The following is a 23,796-nucleotide window of genomic DNA, read 5'->3' as shown; positions in this document are numbered from 1 at the left end:
TAAAATCTTCTACGACAATGTGGGAAAAGAATCTAGAGAGCCCAAAGGTTGAATGATTTACTCTCCATATAAATGGGTATTATTTATTCTCGGCATATAATAAAAAATCTGAACTGTTAAAAAACAAACTGATAGGGCCCATTCTATTAGTGGGTCAAATATGTGAGACTTTTGTCCCCTCCAATCATATTGGAAAGATAAATTGTTGCCATTTGTTAAGTAGCTTATATTTTAAATTGGTCCCACCTTGTAATACCTTCCAAAGAGGGTTTTACTCCACTAAAATCTCACCAACAACAACAACTTACATGAGAATTCTCTGCCTATAAAAGGCAGCAAATATTTGTAGATAAAACACCATTGAATACAAACAAGAAATTTCAACTATCCCAAATTCCTTTTTTCATTGTTATGGTATCAGATGGTTCCTGATTCGGCTATGTTATTTCCAACACAACTGAAAAGAAGGAACAAACACAGCACATGACATTCCATTACTTTTTTGAAAGATTCCAAAAGCCTACACATTAATTAACCAAAACTCCCACCCAGTCTTAAGTCTACGCATCTGTTTCCTTTAACATCTTCAACACCTGAAGCATGGTCGGCCGACTGGCCGGAATATCTGACAGGCAAAGAACACCAATTTGCAACATCCCGAGCATTTTTGGCCTTATTACAACGGTTAGAATGGCTGGATCGAGTACGTCAAGAGCCTCTCCCTTCTCCACCTTCTGGAACACCCAACCCACCAAATTGTCACCCTCGATTTCCCTGAAACCAGAACCAGTAGGCTCTTTTCCTGTAACCAGTTCTAGCAGAATCACGCCAAAACTGTAGACATCCCCCCTTGTGGTAGACCTCCAGCTCTGCCCATATTCTGGAGGAATGTATCCGCAAGTCCCAGCAATGTCAGTGCTTACATGGGTCTCGCAGGCACTAATCAATCTCGCAAGGCCGAAATCTGCCACTTTCGGCTCAAAATCTGCATCCAGTAAAATGTTGCTGGCCTTGATATCACGGTGGATTATATGGGGAATAAATCCGTGGTGTAGAAAAGCAAGCCCTCTGGCCGCCCCCATTGCAATCTTGTACCTTTTCGGCCAGTCCAGAACCTCAAGCGCCCCAGCTCTATTTCTCAACCAGAGATCTAAACTACCATTTATCATGTATTCATACACAAGAAGCTTTTCTTCACAGAAGGAACAGTAGCCCAGCAAGGGGACAAGATTTGGGTGCTTGACTTTTCCCAGAGTCTCCATCTCCGCAAGGAACTCTCGGTGACCTTGTGTTTTTGATTGGTTGAGCTTCTTTACTGCAACTGTTCTACCATCATGCAAGGTGGCTTTGTAAACAGTACCAAAACCTCCATCACCTATAATCTTAGTCTTACAGAAGTTATTGGTAGCTTCAAGAATGTCAACCAAGGTTAGTTTCAGAAGTGGCTGCTCAAACATTGCAACATTAATGCTCAGAGGCTCTTTTGATCGACTGCTACTGAGGAAACAGAGATTGGGTTCGATTGAACTATTCAACTTGCTCTCATCTTCCCCCAGCACAGTATCATCCTCACATCTTCTTATTTTCCATTTCACTAAGACATAACCTGCACCAAGAGCAACAAATACACTTCCAACAATAATCCCAAGTAGACTCCACGCATTCAACACTTGCGGCCTTCTACAATTTAAACCCCAAGTGGCCCCGCAGAGTCCTTTGTTACCAATGAGAGACATTTTTGTTAAGTTGCTGCAGATTCCACTTTTGGGTATCCGGCCTCCGAGTCCATTCTCCGCCAAATTGATGAAATCCAAGTTTACAAGGCCACATAACCTCTCCGGAATCTGCCCCGAAAGCCTGTTTTGTGAAACATCCAAGTACACTAGCTGTGACAGCTTCCCCAACTCCGGAGGAAGTTCCCCTGTGAGCATGTTCCCATGAAGATCCAAATATGTCAAATAGGAGAGGTTACCAAAGGAGCTTGGCACATTTCCACTGAAGAAATTCCAGCTCAAATTTAGTGTCTCAATCCTCCAAGCCACCGAATCTGAAAATAGCCCATCTATGGACCCAGAGAGCTTGTTTTGCTGGACGTAAAATCCTACTATATTCACCATACCAGAAAGCGAAGGAGGAAGCCCCCCTGTAAGCTCGTTCGAGCTCAAATCCAAATGACTGAGCCCTGTCAAGTTTCCAAAACTGCTCGGAATGCAACCAGAGAGCTTATTACCGGTGAAATTCACCTTCACAAGAGTAGTGATACTGCCGAAACCCTCCGGGATGGGTCCCGAGAGCAAATTATTTGCCAAATAAAGACCTTGCAGCCTGATTGCTCCACTCAGTTCGGGTGGAATCACACCAATGAGAAAGTTCTGCGATAAATCAAGTATAGTCAAGTTTTTAAGGTGAGAGAGGGATCGCGGGATCTCACCTGATAGCTGATTATTATTGAACGACAGAACCACAACCACGACGCAGCTGCCAAGCTCCTCGGGTATAGAGCCCACCAATTTATTGTATGATAGATCGAACACGCCGTGATGCTGGATAAAGCTCGAATCAGGAATACTCACCTGGCGAAAGAAAGACGAAATCCTGGATGGAATTGACCCCGAGAGCTTGTTATGAGAAAGAACTAAGCACTGTAGCTGAGAGAGATCACCAATGCTTTCTGGAATAGACCCGTCAAGACTGTTATTTCCAAGATCCAACGTTGTCAATGCAGAGCACTGGCCGAGTTCAAGAGGAATGTTTCCTTCAAGAAAATTTGAATTAATTGACAAGACGGACAGGGTTCTAAGCTTCCCTATCTCTCTTGGAATGGTCCCCTTCAAATGATTGTTATTTAGATTCAGTCTCTGAAGAGCTACAGCGTTGCCGACTAAGGCTGGGAGTGAACCTTCTAGAACATTGTTTGCCGCCGAAAACTCCATGAGAGAAACAGCATTCCATAAGCTTACCGGTATGGAGCCCGTGAAATTGTTCCACTCCAGGTCAAGAACGAGCAATGGAAGTTCCGAAAGGTACTCAGGTATCTGACCAGCAATGCGATTATTCGAGAGAACCAGCTGAGTAAGATTTCGGCAGTTTCGAAACGTGGTTTCAATTGTACCAAAAAAATAGTTGTTCTCAAGATCAATCTCTTGCAGAGATTGGGCACAACAGAGCTCCGAAGGAATCGTCCCAGTCAACTTGTTGTCACTCAAGCTAATGTGAGTAAGAGAGGAGCAATTGCCAATCTCCCGAGGGATTTCACCACTGAAATGGTTAGCCGAGAGAAGGAGGGAGTTGATATTGCGCCACTTTCCGAACCAGGAGGGAAGAGAACCCAAAAGATTGTTCTTTTCAGCAGAGAAGGAGAGTAGTGGAAGGTCTGATAACTGTTCCGGTAACGGCCCGGATAGGGAATTGAAGGAGAGCATCAATGTCTTCAGGCTCTTACAATCTCCAAGCTCCGGAGGAACGGAGCCATTGAGTTGGGCATAAATAAGATTCAAGATCGTGAGATTCCGAAGCTGCCCAAGTGATTTAGGTATCGTGCAACGAAGAGGATTATTTGAAAGATCAAGTTTACTCAAAGATGTAAGACCAGAAATGGAATCAGGTAAAGGTCCTTTAATCGCACACGAAGGAAAATACAGAGTTTGGAGTTTCGAAAGATTCCCTATTTCCGCCGGCAAGAGACCCGAAAAACGATTGTTGCCCAGGTAGAGGTCGGTAAGGTTCGAGAGCAGTCCAACTTCAGAAGGCAGTTCGCCGGAAAACGAGTTGTTCGAAACGTCAAGCGAGGACATGGACCGGAGGGAGGAGAGTATCTCCGGCGCGAGGCTGCCGGAGAGAAGGTTATTGCCAACATCAAGGATCAGAAGCTGTTTCAGATTACGGAACTGAAGCGGAACTCCTCCGGTGAAACCATTCCAAGACAGGTCGAGGTACTTGAGGCGCGACAAATTTCCCAGCTCCGGGGGGATTCTTCCGACGAAAAAATTAGCATCAAGTTTGAGTGACTCCAAGTCGGTTAGCTGGCCCAGTTCGGCTGGTAGCTCACCAGATAAGCGGTTATCACCGAGCTCAAGCTGTTTTACCCGACGGATTCCGGAGACAGCCGAGTTAAGTTCGCCGGATAGGAGATTTCCCGTCAGGACAAGGACGGTGAGGTGGGAAAGAGAGAAGAGAGCGGAAGAGAGCGGGCCGCTGAGAAGTAGAGACGAGAGGGAGATAGAGACGATGCGACCGTAAGAGCTGCACGAGACCCCATCCCATTTGCAGTGAGAGATAGCAGTATTCCAGGACGAGAGGTTCTGAGGGTTGTCTAGCCCATGTCTGAAGGAGAGAAGAGCGTCTCTTTCTGTGTTTTCGTAATCTTGATCCGCCATGACGAAGATACGAGAAAAGCCAAACAACGACAAACAAATTAGAAGAAAGAACCGTATCAGTATAGCTGCCATGAGAGTGATTCAAGTTGAGAGAAGAGAAAAAAACCGAACTTTCTTCCACTCAGTTCAGGGTTTTTGATCTTCAGCAAACCGAGGGGCTCTTCCCTCCATTTCATACGTGGGGGTGCCTGTTAGTTTGTAATTAAAGAAAAGAAACTGGAAGAGAGAATGTGGCTAAACTCTATTAAGAGGATATTAAAGCTAATGAGAAGAGAATAATCCTAAAGAGCATCGTACCAAAGCAGGACGCGCGAGGAATCTCGACAAACACGCGCGCTCTTATTGGTCCACGAAGGACCGAACCATTGGAAGCAGCGGTGCGACCGTACAAAGCAGACAAAGCTGGAAAGACTGTAGACCCAGACGGTGCCAGCTACAGGAAGGGCTATCGACTTGGCCTAGAAACTGGACCCCGGTTCAGGAGAATTTCACTCTGAGCTACTGCACCGGCGAGAGGCTGTGGGACCCCCACAAGAAGGCGGAGTGAAGGAGGCAGCCGAGACACGCACCTAAACGAGACAAGGAGACTTTCCTCTAATTCGCGTCAGTGAGGGGAGTACTCTTCAGGAAAAACGACAAAGGGCCTTTAACATCCCATGACAGGCCGCACACGCGACGTGGGATGCGTGTTATAACGGATGGATAAAGTAAGCCTACGGAGAATCTGCCCCGTCGATATTTTAATACTCCTTTAAAATTTTTTCAGGTGTTAAAATAAAAAAAATAAAAAAAATAATTTCAAAAAGACCGGCAAGTACACCGTTGTCATTTGTGAGAAAGGAGGGTCTAACGAAAGTACAAAGGGAAATTCCTTCACAAGCCATCTATTTTCTCTTCAGCTTTTGTGATCGGTGAATAACCCAAGCGGTCGCCTTCACGAAGTACTCATGGCAGAGACCGTTCAAGAGGAAACAAATTATGGTGTGGGTCCGGCGGTCTACTCGGTCCCAGAAGAGTTTCAACGGATGATGATGATGATCCAAGAAAGGAGAGGTGGGGTTCTGCAGTGGAACATGTGCTTGTGGTGTACGGGTGGCAGAGTGGGTCAGATGGAGAGTGCGCAGTGCGCTCCAGGGTCTCGGAGTGGCAACATCGTATCGTAATGTTACTGCAGAAAACAAACGTAAAATGAGCAACAAGATCAGGACTCGGGAGGGGAAGTGACAGTGACGGTGACATGATTTCCCAATATTATCAGCAAAGACTGACCCACCTTTTTCTGTTACTTACTCCTTCCTGGTGAAGCCACTTAAAACAAGTCCCTTATTGGCAACCTTCGTTCTCGGCTTCTGTCCTTTCGCTCTCTCTCTCATTTCCTCGTTTCTCAACTCCCTCTATCCTTCAAACGTAGCTGTAGCCCGCTAGCTGACGAAAAGGAGATGAGCTTTTCCCGGAAATTAGGCTAGCTTCGATAGCCGCTCCTAGAATTCCAAAAAACGGACTCCACCACTTCTCGTTTCTTTGCTCAGTTCTTATTAGAATCACCTAAACAACGAGATTTCAATTGATTCAGGAGCCGCTATGGCTCCAGTTCAGAGTAGTTTTTCGGGTTATTCATGTCTCCAAACGGTTGTAATTATCTGTAATATTTATCTCCTCATTACTTTTGATTTTGACCTTTGTTTTCTTTGCCAGATGTACGTCGCTTCACGTTAACAACGAGTAGTACGTGTTTGGTAAGAAACAGCGATGAATTTAATTTTGTATCAACTCGAGATTTTTGTTCAAGGTTTAGTGTTTACCGTTCGAAGCCCTTAGTTCAAAATCTCAACACGTTTGAAAGAATTAAATAGATGGTTACTTCGTAAAGTTGACCTGCCGCCTGCCACTGCCAACCTGAGAGCCCTGTGCAGTGAATCTGATGCGAGCCCAGAAGCGGCTATTGACTACCTTATTCATTTTTAGTGGAGGCATTAATTATCCAAGTGGTCACTTGTTACTTGCAAGGCGAGAGCTGAGAGGACATTCTACGACTGCACACGAGAGATTGATGAAGAAGCACGAGACCGGATGCTCTCTTGCCGGCCGATGACGTTATCGCCGATAATTTACAAGTCATAAGTGACCTCACGCACCTCATATTGAACACCATCTTCCAACACATGGTGTTGTTTTTTTCTTATTTGGATGCTCATGAAAATAATAGAGAAAATAAAAAAAATGGTTTCTCTTGTTTGATTGCACAAGAAAAAGAAAAAATTATTTTTTTATAATTTAAATTATATTCAAGTTTAAAACTAAAATGTATACAAGTAATAAAATTTATAGATACACTTCAATTTATCAATTCAAATTAATATTATCAATAGACTCTTATTTATAAAGTTATTATAAATAAGCATACTATGATTAATATTTCTATAAATTTGAATTTAAGACACTACTTTTGTCTTTTTATATTATGATAATAAAAATATTCTTACAAAATAGTTTTAAATAATAATTTGAATTTAAGACATTAGGTACTCTATAAAAATTAGTCTAAATCTTAGTAGATGTCGTTTACATCTCCAATATGGTTACACAACATAAAGTCACCCATCTACTAGTTGATTCTCCAATGCCATCACCTATTAAATTCCCAAACCACCGGTCAATTCAAGTTGCAACGAATGAATTTTAAATTCCATTAGTTGATGACAATCCATTTTTTTCTTATATTATATTTGGACCTTGTTATTTGTTGAATTTCTAGAAAAGAGAAAATTTTCACTAACTTGATATAATTTGAGTACATGAACCTCTATTTATAATAGAGAAACAAGTAAAATCCAATTACAATTACAATACCCTTGTTCCAGTTACACCCAAAGTTAAACACTAAAATATAAGTTCTAGAACAATTGAACAACTAAACATAAACAGACGACTAACATAACTAAAACACCTTTAAAATGAAACTCTTCTATGAGACCTTATTCCATAATAATTCTAGCTCTATAAGACTTCTTGTTGAGAGTGTCATATGAGACTCTTTTATACCTACTCTTCAATACTCCCCCACAAGTTGGAGTGTATAACTTCGGCTTGCAATGAAAATGATTCTTGGTCAAGAAAGGGGGAGCACAAAAGATGAAGTTTTTACATCTATGAAGAAATTTTTGCAACAAAGAAAAATGAAGACCAAAAATCCTTTTCATTGCAAGCTAAAGTTATAATCTCCAGATTGAGGGGGACTATTGAAGAAAAGATATGGAAGCCTCTTACATGACTATCACAGTAAGCAATCTCACAGAAAGCTAGAATTAATATGGTGGAAAAGATATGTAAGTCTCTTACATAACTCTCACAGTTAGCACTCTCACTGAGCCAGAATTACTATGGTGGAGTCTTACAAGAGTCTCACAGAAGGTTGTCTCAAAGGAGAGTCTCAGTTTAAAGGTGTATTAGTTATGTTAGTCTTCTATTTATGTTGAGTTATTTAATTATGTTAGGACATATTTTTAAGTGTTAGAGTTTGGGTGTAATTGGGACAAAGGTAGTTTAATTGTAATCAGACTCTACTACTTTCCTCTATTATAAATTGGGGTTCATGTACTTTATTACATCAAGTATTAACATGAGAGAAAGAATCTTATAGATTTCAGACTCTGTAATTTGGCAGAATTGAGTATTTTTTTCTTCTTTGGCTTGTGTGACCATTGACCCTTGTGAAATTGATATCTCCCTCTAGAAAGCTCATATTGAGAATTAATTTGATAAGGTAGAAAATAGATTCACATATCTTTCTTTTGACATATTATTCTCCATATAAAGTTTCATTATTTATGTCATAAAATGGCTCAAAGTTTGAAGCTTTTTGCTGTTGCTCTAACCTCTCTTGTAGTATGACCGTTGTTGCTTCAAATATCATTTTCACATTGTAGAAAACTTCGATTTCCAAAATTCATTTTATTTAGAAATTAGACTTGAATATATTCTATAAATATATAATTTTCAATATGCAAAGCTTAGTATGGAGACCCGAACGACCAGAAAACAATGGGGGGATTGGATAGAAAGAAAAAACATAGAATACAAACCTAAACTACTAAAGATGATAAATAAATAAAGATCGCATTATCTCTATGGGTTGATAGAGTCAACTCATAGAACCTTCTTTGATACCCTGTTGAATTTCTAGAAAAGACAAAAATTTCACTAACTTGATAGAATTTGAGTACATGAGCCTCTATTTATAATAGAGGAAACAAGTAGAATCCAATTACAATTAAACTACCTTTGTCCCAGTTAAAACCAAAGATAAACACTAAAAGATAACTCCTAGAATAATTTAACAACTAAATATAAATAGAAGACTAACATAACTGAAACTCTTCTGTGAGACCTCCTTCTGTGATAATTTTAGCTCTGTAAGACTTCTTGTTATGAGAGTCATGTGAGACTCTTCCATACCCTCTCTTCAATATTATTGCAATCTAAAGTAAAAGGCAAGAGAAAACACCTGGCACAATCACAATCACCCATTATTGGAAGATCTCCCTCATTGCAGCTAAAGTTACCTACTCAAGAAAAAGATTTTATAACACAAAAAAAAAAAAAAAAAGTTGAACAATCACTAAAAGATCTGCAAAAACTTTTAGAAGAAAAACTATTCATGATTAAATTCTATTATCCAAGCGTAAGTGTTGAATTTATGAAAAAGAGAAATACTTCATTGACTTATTGTAATCAGAGTACATGAACCCCTATTTATAATAGAGGAAAGTAGTAGAGTACAATTATAATTAAACTGCCATTATCCCAAATACACCCAAACTCTAACACTTAAAGATAAGCCTTAACATAATTAAATAACTCAACATAAATAGACCTTTAAATTGAAGCTCTTCTATGAGACCTCCTTCCATAATAATTGTGGCTTTGTAAGAGTTCTTATTATGAGAGTCATGTAAGACTCTTTCATATTTGCTCTTCAACACTCCCCCTTAAGGTGGAGTTTATAACTTCAACTTGTAATGAAAAAGATTCTTGGTCTTCAATTTTGTTTTGCTGAAAAAAATTCTTGACAAATACAATACTTCATAGATACAAAAACTTTGTCTTTTGTGCTCACCCTTTCTTGAATATTTTGGTCACATAAAACTTACCACAACATATGGAATAAAATACTTCTTTCTTATACTTTTTTCTTCTACTTCTCCCCCCTCAAGCTGGGAGGTAATTGGTAGTGATCCCAACTTGAACCAAATAACATAGATGTAGTAATAAGCTCCTCCATCACGGTGTCCCAGGTATACGTACGACACCACGTACAAACTCTCAAAGGGTAGAAATAGGTTATAATACATAAGTCGAAACCAAACTCAAAGGATTTCGAACAAATATAGTGATAATAATCACCAAAGTGGGTAATGTTTGTCATTCACAAGACAACGATTATATATATATATATATATATATAAATATAGATAGATAGATAGATAGATAGTGTTACAATGTGGGGCCCACCATGGTGCTCGAGTTGGTGGACTCACCATGAGGACGTAGGTCATCATGAAGAATCCTAGAGGACTTTGGACACCAAGAAGAGTCCTCTCCCAAAGCAAACTCGAGTAAAGGAATCAAGAAGCACAAGCTGAGTTGATTTACAAGACTTGAAGATCAAGTGGGCCCACAAGATCTCACGAGCTGGCACAATTGTCAAGGTGCACTGGAGAATCATGAGGGGCCCACTAGGATAAGGCCACGAGCTGGCTTATCCCTTATATTCACGTGGGTAATAAAGAACTCCTAGTTCTACTCCAATTAGTCTTCAAGGAGTTCTAGTTTGAATAGACTTACTTATATTGAGACTTATATTGAAGAGTTAGAGTTAGAATGTAATTAGGATTGAATGACAATTTGTATGAGGACTCTACCTCCTCCTCTCCTATAAATAGAGAGGTTTTAATTCAGAATTAAACAAACAACACATTCAATCCCGAGTTTGGTTCTCTCTCTCCTTCTCCTTGCTTGGCGCAACTCATCCTGTCCCCTTTAATTTTTTCTGCTCTACCTGAGAGCTCTTCTCCCCTTTTCTCTCTTTTTGTTTCTTCTTTATTTTGCTCATGATTATGGAAAAGGGGTCCTAAATTCAACATGGTATCAGAGCAATATATTTAGGATCCCTCGACAAAAGATTGCTCTAGAAAAGTGATGATCAATACCACTCAAAGAAGGCTCAAGACTCACATAGTTTTTCATATTGAAAATTATTTATTGGAGGAAATATATTTGAGTCTAATTTCCAAATAAGAATTATTTGCTCCAATCGGATTTATCTATAGAGAGATATCGATATTTGAATGAGCGAAGGTTAGATTGCAAAAAGGTTCGAGCATCAGCAACAATCTTCAGATTCTGAGGTATTTTTTGCTATCAATAACTAGACTTTATATGAATAAATATATATCAAAATAAATATCTATAATTCTATTTTCTGACCTATTCAACCAATTATCGGTATGATTTTTTTATAAGAAGATATTGATCTTGGAAGAGTATATAGTCGTTTTGGAAAAACAGGAGAACAGAACTTAGTTCGGCCAGATGACAGAGACCAAAACCTATCAGATTATTTACCTTCTGTTAATTATATTTTATGAAGAGATGTTATACTTGGATGAAATTTATTTAATTTTACTTTCAGATGGAAAAAATTTCATGTCAATCTGATCTATATTGAAAAATATATTCAAATTGGAAAAATCAAAGGTCATGCTAGTATTCTATTGTATTGAAAAATCTGAATTTATGCCAATTGTTTTGCGTCACCAGAGAAATTTTTTCATGGGATAAGATTTCCCCGATATTGGAGATTGCTATTGAGCCTCTTATGAGTGATTTTTTGGGAAAAAAAAAATATAATTAGCATTGTTGCTATATTTACATATACTGAGTTGATTGAAGAAGTGCTACTTGGTGAAATTATTTGAAGTTTTTTTTGAAAAAGAAGAGCCTACCATGGCATATGAGAATATGAGAAAAAGAAGAGATTATAGTGCTGGCCGAATGGATGATATTAACTGTATTCATTGTAAATTTCAGGGTCACACTATAGACCAGTGCCGTTATAGGCCATGTACTTACTGTGGTAGATATGGCCACAATAAAGAAACATGCTACAAAGAGAATGACTAGTCAGAATCGACTAGGGCTAATCAAGCCCTCATAAGTAATGCACAAGAAAACAATCCCCCAGCTGTACAAAAAAGTATTACTGATGAAGAGTATGAATTATTTCAGAAGATAAAGACCATGCTAGGGTCTTCTCCTAGCCCCTCTGCCACTACTACTTCAGGTATGCTATCTGCCTCCTCTTCATCCTGAATAATTGATTCAGGAGCCTCCGAGCATCTTACAGGTAACAAAACTTTATTACATTCTTTTTCTCTGAGTCTTTCACACAAGTTTGTCACCATAGCTGATGGTTCTCAAACCAAAGTCCAAGGAAAAGGTTCAACTTTTGTCACCCCATCACTTCCGCTCAATGATATTATTTTTGTTCCTTCCTTTTCTTTAAACTTGCTCTCTGTGAGTCAGCTTACAAAATATTTTAATTGCTCGGTTACCTTCATACCTACTTCATGTGTTTTTCAGGATCTTATCACGAAGCAGGTGATTGGTGGAGGCCATGAACAAGTGGGGCTCTACTACTTGGATGTGCCAAAGGTCAATATGGTGTCTACTACTGAGAATGAGACACGATTATGGCACAATCGGTTGGGACATCCTTCCATACAATCTCTTCATCATATGTTTCCATCTCTTAAGATAAGGCCAGAATTCAGTTGTGAGGTATGTCAGTTAAGTAAACATCAAAGGAGTACATACTCTCCTCATCCAGAAGTCAAAAGTAACATTCTTTTTTCATTAATTCATACTGATGTTTGGGGGCCTTTGAGTGTCTCTAATATTTCTCAAGCCAAATATTTTATCACTTTTATTGATGATTTGACTCGCACAACTTGGTTGTTTATTTTCAAATAGCGTTCTGAGATACCATCTATTTTTAAATCTTTTTATGCGATGGTACTCAAACAATTTGGTCAGAAGAGAAAAATCCTCCGGTCTGATAATGCCAAAGAGTATATTTCAAAAGGCCTTGACTCCTTTTGTCAAGAGAATGACAGTATCCATCAGACATCATGTGCCTATACTCAACAAAACGGTGTAGCCAAACAGAAAATCGTCATATTCTTAAGGTAGCTCAAGGTCTTTTATATGCCATGAAAGTTTCATATTTTTACTGGCCCCATGCTGTCCTTACAACATGTTTTCTTATAAATCGTTTACCATCTACTGTTCTAGGGAATAAATCCCCATACTCTAAACTTTTACCACATGATGATCCATTTGCATTACCATTCAAAGTCTTTGGTTGTCAATGTTTTGTTCATAATACTTTACCTAGACATAGAAAGCTTGACCCTAAATCTATAAAGTGTATCTTTTTGGGATACTTTCGAACACAAAAGGGTTATGTTTGTTGTAGTCCCTCTTTGCAACGTTTATTTGTGTCCAGGGATGTAACATTCTTTGAAGACTCCTCATATTATTCTGATAGCACTCCACCTGGTATGTCATCAATACCAAGTTCCCCTCGACAGATTGTGCCTTGTGATATAGAGATTTTTCAGCCCCCAGAGACAGTGGCCAATACCACACCTGCCGAGTTGTCGGATCTACCAGAAGTAAGTCCTTCATCACCAGTCGTTTTTGGTCCTCAATTTGATACTCGTTCTATTGCTGTAAGAAAAGAACCTCATTCATGCACTCAACCTTCTACTTCTCATCCTATCTCCAATTTTGTGTCTCATCATCACCTCTCACCTCTATGTTGTCAGTTTCTTTCTTCTATTTCCTCTATATCTATTCCACTATCATATCAGAAGACTCTACAACATCCAGGGTGGAAGGCAGCAATGGATGAAGAAATGAAGGCACTCAGTGAGAATCATACATGGTCATTGGTTCCTCTACCTACAGACAAAAAACCCGTTGGTTGCAAGTGGGTTTATACAATTAAACATAATCCGGATGAGACTATTGCACGACTGAAAGCTCGATTGGTTGCTAAAGGATACACTCAATGCTATGACATTGATTATGATGAGACATTCTCTCCAGTGGCAAAAATGACATCGGTACGTGCATTATTATCCTTGGCAGCTAATTCATCATGGCCAATATATCAACTGGATGTCAAAAACGCCTTTCTCAATGGCGATATAAAAGAAGAAATTTATATGCAACAACCACCTAGATATGTGGTTGAGGGGGAGTCCGTATGTCGCCTTAAAAAATCTCTATATGGGCTAAAGCAATCCCCACGGGCATGGTTTGAAAATTTTAGTCAGGCCATCATACGGGCAGGTTTTTACAGATGCTCTGCAGACCACTCAGTATTTATTGAGAACACAACAAGAGGTAAGGTGATTCTAGCTATTTATGTTGATGATATCATTTTAATTGGAAGTGACCTTGAGGGCATTCAAAAAATAAAAGAAAAAATATGTGCTGAATTCAAAACAAAGGATCTTGGATTACTGAAATATTTTTTGGGTATTGAGGTCTTACAATCCAGACATGGGATTATTCTATCCCCAAAAAAAATATGCCCTTGATCTACTAGAAGAAATAGGTATGTTGGGATGCAAACCGGTAAACACTCCTATGGATGCAAATACAAAGTTATGTGGAGGCACTGGAGAAGACGTGGATATTGGCAAATATCAAAGGTTAGTAGGGTGTCTTATTTACCTATGTGTAACGAGGCCATATATTTTATACACAGTAAGTGTGGTAAGTCAGTACATGCACAAACCACAACTTAGTCATTGGCAAGCACTTGAGAGGATACTACGTTATCTGAAAGGGGCTCATGGAAGGGGGCTCCTCTATAAAAAACATGGATACTCCAACATTGAGGGATTCGTGGATGCAGACTGGGCTGGATCCCCAGATGATAGAAAATCTACTTTTGGGTTTTGCACGATGGTTGGAGGAAATCTGGTTACATGGAAAAGAAAAAAACAAAATGTGGTAGCACGGTCCAGTGCAGAAGCAGAATATAGAGCCATGGCACACACTGTAAGTGAACTTTTATGGATAAGGTTTCTTCTCACTGAATTGGGATTTTATAAAGAAGCTCCATTGGATCTATATTGTGACAACCAAGCAGCAATAGATATTGCATCGAATCTAGTCTTCCATGTGAGGACAAAGCACATTGAAATTGATTGCCACTTTATACAAGAAAAATTCCAAGCTGGTCCCTTATCCTTGAAGCACATCTCATCACAAAATCAAGTTGCAGACATCCTCACCAAACCAGTCACTCAGAAGATCATGTCTACCATATGCAGCAAGTTGGGTGTTTATGATGTCTTCTCACCCCCAACTTGAGGGGGAGTGTTACAATGTGAGGCCCACCATGGTGCTCGAGATGGTGGGACCCACCATGAGGACGTAGGTCATCAAGAAGAATCCTAGAGGACTTGGGACACCAAGAACAATCCTCTCCCAAAGCAAGCTCGAGTAAAAAAATCAAGAAGCACAAGCTGAGTTGATTTAGAAGACTTTAAGATCAAGTGGGGCCCACAAGATATCACGAGCTAGCACAATTATCAAGGTGCACTGGAGAATCATGAGGGGCCCACTAGGATAAGGCCACGAGCTGGCTTATCCCTTATATTCACATGGATAATAAAGAACTCCTAGTTCTACTCCAATTAGTCTTCTAGGAGTTCTAGTTTGAATAAACTTACTTATATTGAAGTGTTAGAGTTAGAATGTAATTAGGATTGAATGACAACTTGTATGAGGACTCTACCTCCTCCTCTCCTATAAATAGAGAGGATGTAATTCGGAATTAAACAAGCAACACATTCAATCCCGAGTTTGGTTCTCTCTCTCCCTCTCTTTGCTTGGCGCAACTCATCCTTTCCCTTTAATTTTTTCTGCTCTACCCGAGAGTTCTTCTCCCCTTTTCTCTCTTTTTATTTTTTCTTTCTTTTGTTCGTGATTATGGAAAAGGGATCCTAAATTCAACAGATAGATAGATAGATGCACACACACACACACACACACACACATACATACATACATACATATATATATATATATAAAGGTAAACCAACCGAAGCAACACACAAGAGGTTGCCCCAAAGGGGTATGTGAGAGTCAATTAAAGGATGGTAGGAGAAAGGCTATCAAATAACCAATGGGTAATGGGTAAACAGGAAGATAAGATGTTGAGGCCACCATAATCTTTATTTTTCTAGGAAATTCAAATTCCATATTAAACGAACCAATGCCAACAACAGTCAGCAAATAATGAACCTAAGGCAAACAACCGAGGAGTTATTTTTCTTAAATAATGTCTTAATCAAAGAGACACAACAACATGTACCAAATTTGCAATAGTATAGCAGAAGATAACCGGAAATAATTAAAGTCCTTAAGAATAAAAAGAACACATGAAATAGTCTGTAGTGAGTCCATCAGTAAATAAGGAAGTTGCACAAAATAGTATGTTAGAACCGAGTAATAATCCAAGATAATAATTCAGCTAGAGATAGAGAATCGAGTCAAATAGTAGACTAATATAAAAGAGTTTGTTGGAAGATAGGCCCAAGCCCACACGACCAAGGAAGTCCAACATATCTAAGAGTATTATAAGATAGGCCACACGCCAAAGGAAGGCCCACAAGATGGGCCCAAGCACATAAGAAGTAGGACCCACTATGATTACCACGACCTGGCATCCTTATCACATCAGTTGGAATATCATGAAGGACTCACAAAGGCATCTTTATCTTATGGTCACGTCCTAGAAGAGTTCTAGTTTGAGTTATGTTTGTGTTTTATTTATATTGAGTTATTTAATTATGCTAGGACTTATCTTCAAGTGTTAGAGTTTGGGTGTAATTGGGACAAAATTAGTTTTATTGTAATAGGACTCTACTACCTTTCTCTATTATAAATAGAGGTTCATGTACTCTGATTATAATAAGTTAATGAAGTCAATGAAGTATTTTTCTTTTTCATAAATTCAACATGGTATTAGAGCAGGTTCTGTTAGCTGACATGGACAACTCACAAAGATAATGAGATCATTTTCTCTAAACCTAAACCCTAAGTTTAGGTTCGTAGTTTTTTTTTAGTCCCTACACCCGTAGTTTACTTTGTATTTTTTACCTCTATACTGAGATTTTCATATTTGAAAATATATATATAAAAAAATCTATTTGAGTCTAATTTCCAAGAAAAAACGATTTTGTCCAACCGGAGTTATCTATAGAGAGATATTGATATTTGAATGAGCAAAGGTCAGATTACAAAAAGGTTAGAGTAGCAGTAGAAAGCTTCAGATTCCAAGGTATTTTATGCTATCAAGAATTAGACTTTATATGGAGAAATATATATCAAAAGAAAGATATGTAAGCCTATTCTTTTAAATATTCAACCAATTTTTTATCTGAGTTATCTTCAAAGATAAATCAACATTGGCAGCAGGAAAGGTCAGATTGAAAAAGTGGTTTGAGTAGTTGTAAAAAGCTTCAATTTTTGAGGTCTTTTTTGCTATCAAGAAAGAGACTTTATATGGAGAATTATATATCAAAAGAAAGATATGTAAGTTTATTTTCTTACATATTCAACCAATTCTTGGTATAATTTTTTTTTAATGAGATATTGATCTTGGAATAGTCAATGGTCATTCTGAAAAAAAAAGGAGAAACAGTACTTAGTTCGGCCAGAAGAGTTTGTTATTGAGGGCCATCACTTTGCAGCGGATTTCTTGGTTATTCCATTGGCTGGGTTTGATCTAGTATTTGGAATTAAGTGGCACCAATAGTTGGGGCCGATATTGTGGGATTTCACATCATTAACTATGAGTTTCACTTCGGACCAGCACCACATCACCCTTCATGGGACTCATGCACCCTCACTGTGCACACTCCATCAACTTCAAGTGGCTGATTCCGACCACAATAACTTACACTCCCTCATTGCAAAATTTGGGGATTTATTTAGGGAGCCTCAATCCCTCCCTCCTATCCGTAATTGTGACCATCAGATTCGTCTGAAAACGGGAACGAAGCCAGTAGTGGTGAGGCCATACCGTTACCCACGTTTAAAAAAAGATGAAATAGAACGACAATGCCAATAAATGCTCGAGCAAGGCCTCATCCAATCCAACAAGTGTCCCTTTGCGTCTCCAATGCTCTTAGTGAAGAAAAAGGACCATACTTGGCGTTTTTGTGTTGATTACAGAGAATTAAATGCTCACACCATCAAGGATAATGTTATGAACACAATAACATTATTATTTTATTAATATTCTTTAATTTACTTTATTTATTTCAATTTTAGGCCACATGGGTATTTTTGGAATATTTTATTTATAGGGGTACTTTTGTAATAATTTATCTTAAACCCTTGAAGGGACCCTATTTAAGGGGTATGAGCAATGAGAAAGACAAACATTGATTTTAGGTTAAATTTAGGTTAAACAGGCTTGGAGCTCTCCTCAACGAGCTCTAGGGTTTTAGATTGATTTTCATCTTCCTCTCCATGTCTCCCTACAATTCCGCCATGTTGTTCTACAATTCGCCATGGCCGAACCGGGACCTTAACAACGAATCCTTATGTCAGATCCTGGACAATGACAGATAAATTCCCCATTCCAGTGGTGGATGAGCTCTTGGATGAACTACATGGCGCCAACTTCTTTACCTAGCTGGATTTGCACTATGGGTACCATTAGATCCGCGTAGACCTTGCAGACGTGGAGAAAACCGCCTTCCGTACCCATCATGGCCATTTCGAGTTTCTGGTCATGCCGTTTGGACTTTCCAATGCCCCCTCCACTTTTCAGGGGCTCATGAACGAGGTATTTCGGCCCCCTTTACAGAAATTTGTACTTGTTTTTTTTATGATATTTTGATCTACAACCCAACCTGGGAAGGTCACCTGCAACACTTGCGTTCCGTGTTCCACATATTGCATGCTCATCACTTATTTCTCGAGCACTCAAAATGCTCTTTCGGCAGCCCGGAGGTCGCTTATTTGGGCCATGTTATTTCAGCATTTGACGTCAAGGTTGACAGTACAAAAATTCAGGCCATTATTGACTAGCCCCCTCCCCACTCAGCAACTGCATTGAAAGGCTTCTTGGGCTTATCCGGATACTACCAAAAATTTATACAAGATTATGGCCAAATAGAAGCTCCACTGACGAGTTTGCTGAAAAAGAATGCTTTCATTTGGTCTGAGGCAACGTCTTCCTCCTTTGAACAACTCAAGCATGCCTTAGCGTCCGCCCCAGTGCTCCATCTTCCTAATTTTGAAGATCTATTTATTATTGTATGTGATATGTCCGGGGGCGGCATCGGCGCGGTGTTGCAGCAGCAGGGGCATCCCATTGCCTATTTTAGCAGACAATTGGCCACCCTCATCACAAATTAGCTGCCTATGACCGAGAACTGATTGGCTTAGCCAAAGCCATTCAGCATTGGAGGCCTCTGGGGCTGCCACTTCCTCATTCGAGCCGACCACTGTAGCCTGAAGTACTTGTTGGAGCAACGCCTTACCACTTCACCACAACAACACTGGCTCAGTAAATTATTGGGGTTCGATTTTCGGGTGGAGTTCAAACCGGGCCAACTCAACAAAGGCGCTGATGCATTGTCTCGCAGAGATGTTCCAACGCCACGACTCAATGCCATCAGTCAACCTCGGTTCTTGCTGCTAGATTCAATTCGGGATGAAATTCAATAATCACCGGACCTCCTTGCCTTATTATTCAGCATTGAACAACAGGCCATGGACAACAACTGGGCCATCCAGGACCGCCTCATCTTGTACAAGCAACGACTTTATCTTCCTGCCGCGTCGGCCTTACTACCCACCATCCTTACCACCTATCACGACAGTACCCATGAAGGACAGCAAAAGACATATTTCCGCCTTAGTCACAACTTTTATTGGAGAGGTATGAAAAGAATGGTAGCTGACTATGTATCCGCCTGCCAAGTCTGCCAACGCAACAAAACAGAGACTTTAAGCCTAGCAGGCTTACTCCAGCCCCTACAGCTCCCTACTCAGATTTGGACCGATATATCCATGGACTTCATTGACGGTCTTCCAAAATCATCTGGTAAATCTAGCATATTGGTGGTGGTGGATCATTTCTTGAAGTATGGGCATTTCATTCCCTTATCACATCGATATACAACTTCTCATATAGCTGAAATTTTCATGGATCACATTGTCCGACTTCATGGCCTTCTGAAATCCATCACAAGTGACAGAGATGCAATATTTGCTAGTAACTTCTGGAAGCTTTTCAAGCTACAGGGCACCAAGTTGGCTTTCTCCTTAGCTTACCACCCCCAGACCGATGGGCAAACAGAGGTAGTCAACCACGCTCTCGAGGTGTATTTGTGTGGCTTGGTGGGCGATCATCCCAAAACTTGGGTCCGTTGGCTCGCGTGGGCCGAAATTTGCTACAATACTTCCTACCACACAACTCTCAAGACCACTCCCTTCCAGGTGGTTTATGGTCGGGAACCCCCTCGACTTGTCTCTTATATTGTTGGTACTTCTCGGGTTGCAGCGATCGATCAGGCATTAGAGGAAAGAGACCGCATGATAGCCTAGGTCAGAGCCAACTTACAATAGGCTCAAGCGCTCATGAAGAATACTTATGACAAGGGCCACCGTGATCAATCTTATGCCCCCGGAGACTATGTGTGGCTGCATCATCATAAGTATCGCCAGTTGTCCTTCATTGCGTCCAAATGCAACAAACTCTTACCCAAGTACTATGGCCCATTCCAGGCTTGGAGAGCATCGACAACATGGCTTACCATCTCCAGTTACCCCCCGACGCCCACATTCACGATGTTTTCCATGCTTCCCTACTGAAGCCATTCACGGGCGACTCGCCTATGTTGCACATGCCTCTGCCGCCCCTCCATGATGGTCGCGTCTTGCCCACTCTAGCTCATGTCTTCCAGGCTCGCCGCGTCAATGATCGTTGGGAAATCTTAGTCCAGTGGGCGGAGACGGATCCGGTGGAAGCCTCGTGGGAACCATTGGCAGAATTTCAGGCCCTCTACCCCAACTTTGAGCTTGAGGACAAGCTCTTTCTGCAGGAGGGGAGTGATGTTATAGACTCCATAGCATCTAGAGTCATTGCTAGACGTAGGACTTAAGTGGTGTCACTTTGAAATTAAGTTAAGGGTTGGGTCTAATGTAATTTTGAGTGATTAGTGTGGGGCACGTCATGGCTAGGGAGTGTTAGCGTCAGGATTAAGGAAGTGTAAACGTCATAGCTGGGTAGTGTGTGGTTTGGGAAGTGTAAACGTCATAGCTCGGGAAGTGTATGACTTGGGAGTGTAAAACGTCATGGCTTGGGAAGAGTATGTCTTGAAAAGTGTAAGCATCATGGCCCTTCTTGTGATAAGAAGAACGATAGTCTGTATGAAGATTAAGAAACCCAAAGTCTTCTTCAGCGTCACACATCAACCTGGAAGGTAGGAGTGATCGTCGGGTGACTCGATCTATGGCGAGGGAACCTAACATAGAGACCAAAATCTATAAGATTATTTTTCTTCTGATAATTATATTTTATGAAGTGAAGATATACTTGAATTAAAGGTATTTAAGTCTAGATTCATAAGGAGAAAATTTCATGTCAATCTGATCTATATTTAAAGATATATTCGCAATGAAAGAATAAAAGGTCATGCTGGTATTCTGTTGTATTGAAAAATCATAATTTATGCCAATTATTTTGCTTCACTTTTTGAGTTGATATATTAGGAAAATATCTCACTTCTCCCTGGTTTGAGGGCTTATTTATACATCTTTGTTATTTGGGCTTATTGTTACATCTATGATATTTGGTTCAAGCTGGGATCACTACCATTACTTCCCAGCTTGACGGGAGAAGAAGAAGAAGTACAAGAAAAAAATATTTTATTCCATATGTTGTGGATAAGTTTATGTGGCCAAAATATTCAAGAAAGGGGGCGAGCACAAAAGATGAAGCTTATGCATCTAAGAAAAAATATTAATATCAGATTATGATTATTTCATGGGTCCTTCTAGAAGGTTTATTATTTTGGTTCGTATTCTATGTGTTAGAAGATGCTCGTGTTACATTATAGTTGTTGCTATTATGGCGTGTTACATTACAGTTGTTGCTATTATGTCTCTTTGGATGGGACATTATGATTGAAGAAGAAGTGGCCTCAGTACCTTTCCTCATACCATAATTTATTTGACTCTAAAAACTATAATGGTTAGGACACCATGAGAGTCAGTGCCCGGATTGGGACACCATGATAAATTTAACTCTAAAAAATATCACGATTGGGATACCATGAGAGTTGGTGTCCGAATTGGCACATTATTACAAATAAACCCACTACCCCCTGTAATGGCTTTTATTACTCCTACCACTTGAGAGTCGTTGTCCTGTGGAGGGACACGGTGGTGGACACTTCAGAGCAATGCCGATAGACACACTACCTACAGAAGACGGAGTGTGCCATACATCCAACATTAGGATTGGAGTCTGGAGCCATGCCTTACCGGTTAGGAGTGATTTTTACTCTCACTTATATTATGCCAGCAGGGCCTCATGGAAAGGCGCAACAACATGAGGGGGAGTGTTGGAAGATGAAGACATATTGGAAGATATGCCATTTTGTACAAAAAGATTCTATACATCATTTGCAGCAAGTTGAGAGTTCATGTTGTTCTCTCACCACCAACTTGAGGGAGAGTGTTAGAAGATAGGCCCAAGCCCATAGAACCAAGGAAGGCCCACATTCCTCCTCTCTTACTTCATCTATTCCCCTTCAAGATGTTTTGTTTGTTCCTCAATTTCCTTTAAATTTCCTCTCGGTTAGCCAATTGACCAAACAATTAAATTATTCTATCACCTTCTCACCGTCTTCTTGTGTTTTTCAGGATCTTACTACGAAGTGGGTGATTGGTGGCGGCCATGAAAAGGGGGGTTTGTACTACTTCACTCTTCCACCATTAGCTGCATTATCGTCCACTACATCTGAGGCCCAACTTTGGCACAAACGACTTGGTCATCTGTCTACCCCTTCACTTTGTTCTTTGGTTCCATCTTTAAAAGGAATTTCTAATATCAGTTGTGAGGTTTATCAATTAAGTAAACATGTCAGGAGTACATATTCTCCTCGTCTTATAACTACAAGTACTGCTCCGTTTGAGCTAATACGTTATGATGTATGGGGCCCTTTATGTGTCTCAAATATTTCCCAAGTTAAATATTTTGTCATTTTTGTTGATGATTTTACTTGAATAACTTGGTTATATCTATTTAAAGAGCGTTCCGAAATTCTTCCTTTATTTAAAAATTTTCATGCTATGGTCTTGACACAATTTGGGAAGAAAATTCAAATCCTTAGATCTGATAATGCTAAGGAATACATGTCTCATGACTTCAAATCATTTTGTGAGAGTAATGGGCTTATTCATCAAACATCATGTGCCTATACTCAACAAAATGGTGTTGCTGAAAGGAAGAATCGTCATCTTCTTGAAGTTGCTCAGGGCCTCCTCTACTCCATGAAGGTACCCTATTTCTATTGGCCTCATGCTATACTTACAGCATGCTTTCTCATTAATAGGTTACCTTCATCAGTCCTTCATCATAACATTCCTTACTCTGTGTTATTTAATGGTGAAGATCCTTTTTCTCTTCCTTTGAAAGTATTTGGATGTACGTGTTTTGTTCATGTTACATTTCCACATAAAAATAAACTTGATCCTCGGTCTATGAAGTGCATTTTTTTGGGATACTCTCGCACCCAGAAAGGTTATGTTTGTTACAATCCTACCCTTCGGAGGATGTTTATCTCTAGGGATGTGACTTTCTTTGAGGACATTCCCTTCTACTCCTCCCATGATGCTCCTCTAGGATGAACTTGTCCTTCTACTACTCCTTGTCTGCTTGTGCCGTTCAATCTTGAAGTGGATCCATCCCCTGATGCACCGGCCGTACCTTCACCTGTGGAGTTGTCGGATCCACCCGAGGAAAGTCTTTCTCCTCCTATGTATAGGCCTGAATTTGATACTCGGCCTATTTCTTTAAGAAAAGAACGTCATTCTTGTACTACTTCGCATCCTATCTCAAATTTTATGTCTCACCATCGCTTGTCTTTTGAGTGTTTTCAGTTTCTTGCGTCCCTTTCTTCTACTTCCATTCCGCAGTCCTATCAGAAGGCCCTGAGAAATCTAGGATGGAAGGCAGCTATGGATGAAGAAATGCACGCCTTATAAGAAAACCAAACATGGTAATTAACATCACTCCCGAAAGGTAAAAGAC

General features: G+C 39.9%; 1 protein-coding gene across 1 annotated transcript; it reads right to left on the bottom strand.

Annotated features, from left to right (window-relative positions):
* Window positions 1-280: 280 nt before the first annotated feature.
* Window positions 281-4,601, bottom strand: LOC137934972 (leucine-rich repeat receptor protein kinase EMS1). Its single transcript, XM_068779578.1, has one exon. It carries the CDS (start codon window positions 4,446-4,448, stop codon window positions 561-563), a length of 3,888 nt encoding a protein of 1,295 aa, XP_068635679.1. The 5' UTR covers window positions 4,449-4,601; the 3' UTR covers window positions 281-560.
* Between the last annotated feature and the right edge of the window lie 19,195 nt (window positions 4,602-23,796).

The sequence above is a fragment of the Aristolochia californica genome, unplaced genomic scaffold (genome assembly GCF_029961685.1).
Source record: "Aristolochia californica isolate CCGP_79_NKW_82.1479 unplaced genomic scaffold, dmAriCali1.0.hap1 SCAF_6, whole genome shotgun sequence".
NCBI classification, from domain to species: Eukaryota; Viridiplantae; Streptophyta; class Magnoliopsida; order Piperales; family Aristolochiaceae; genus Aristolochia; species Aristolochia californica.
The sequence above is the reverse complement of the archived record's forward strand: the minus strand, read 5'-3'. Positions and strand labels throughout refer to the sequence as shown.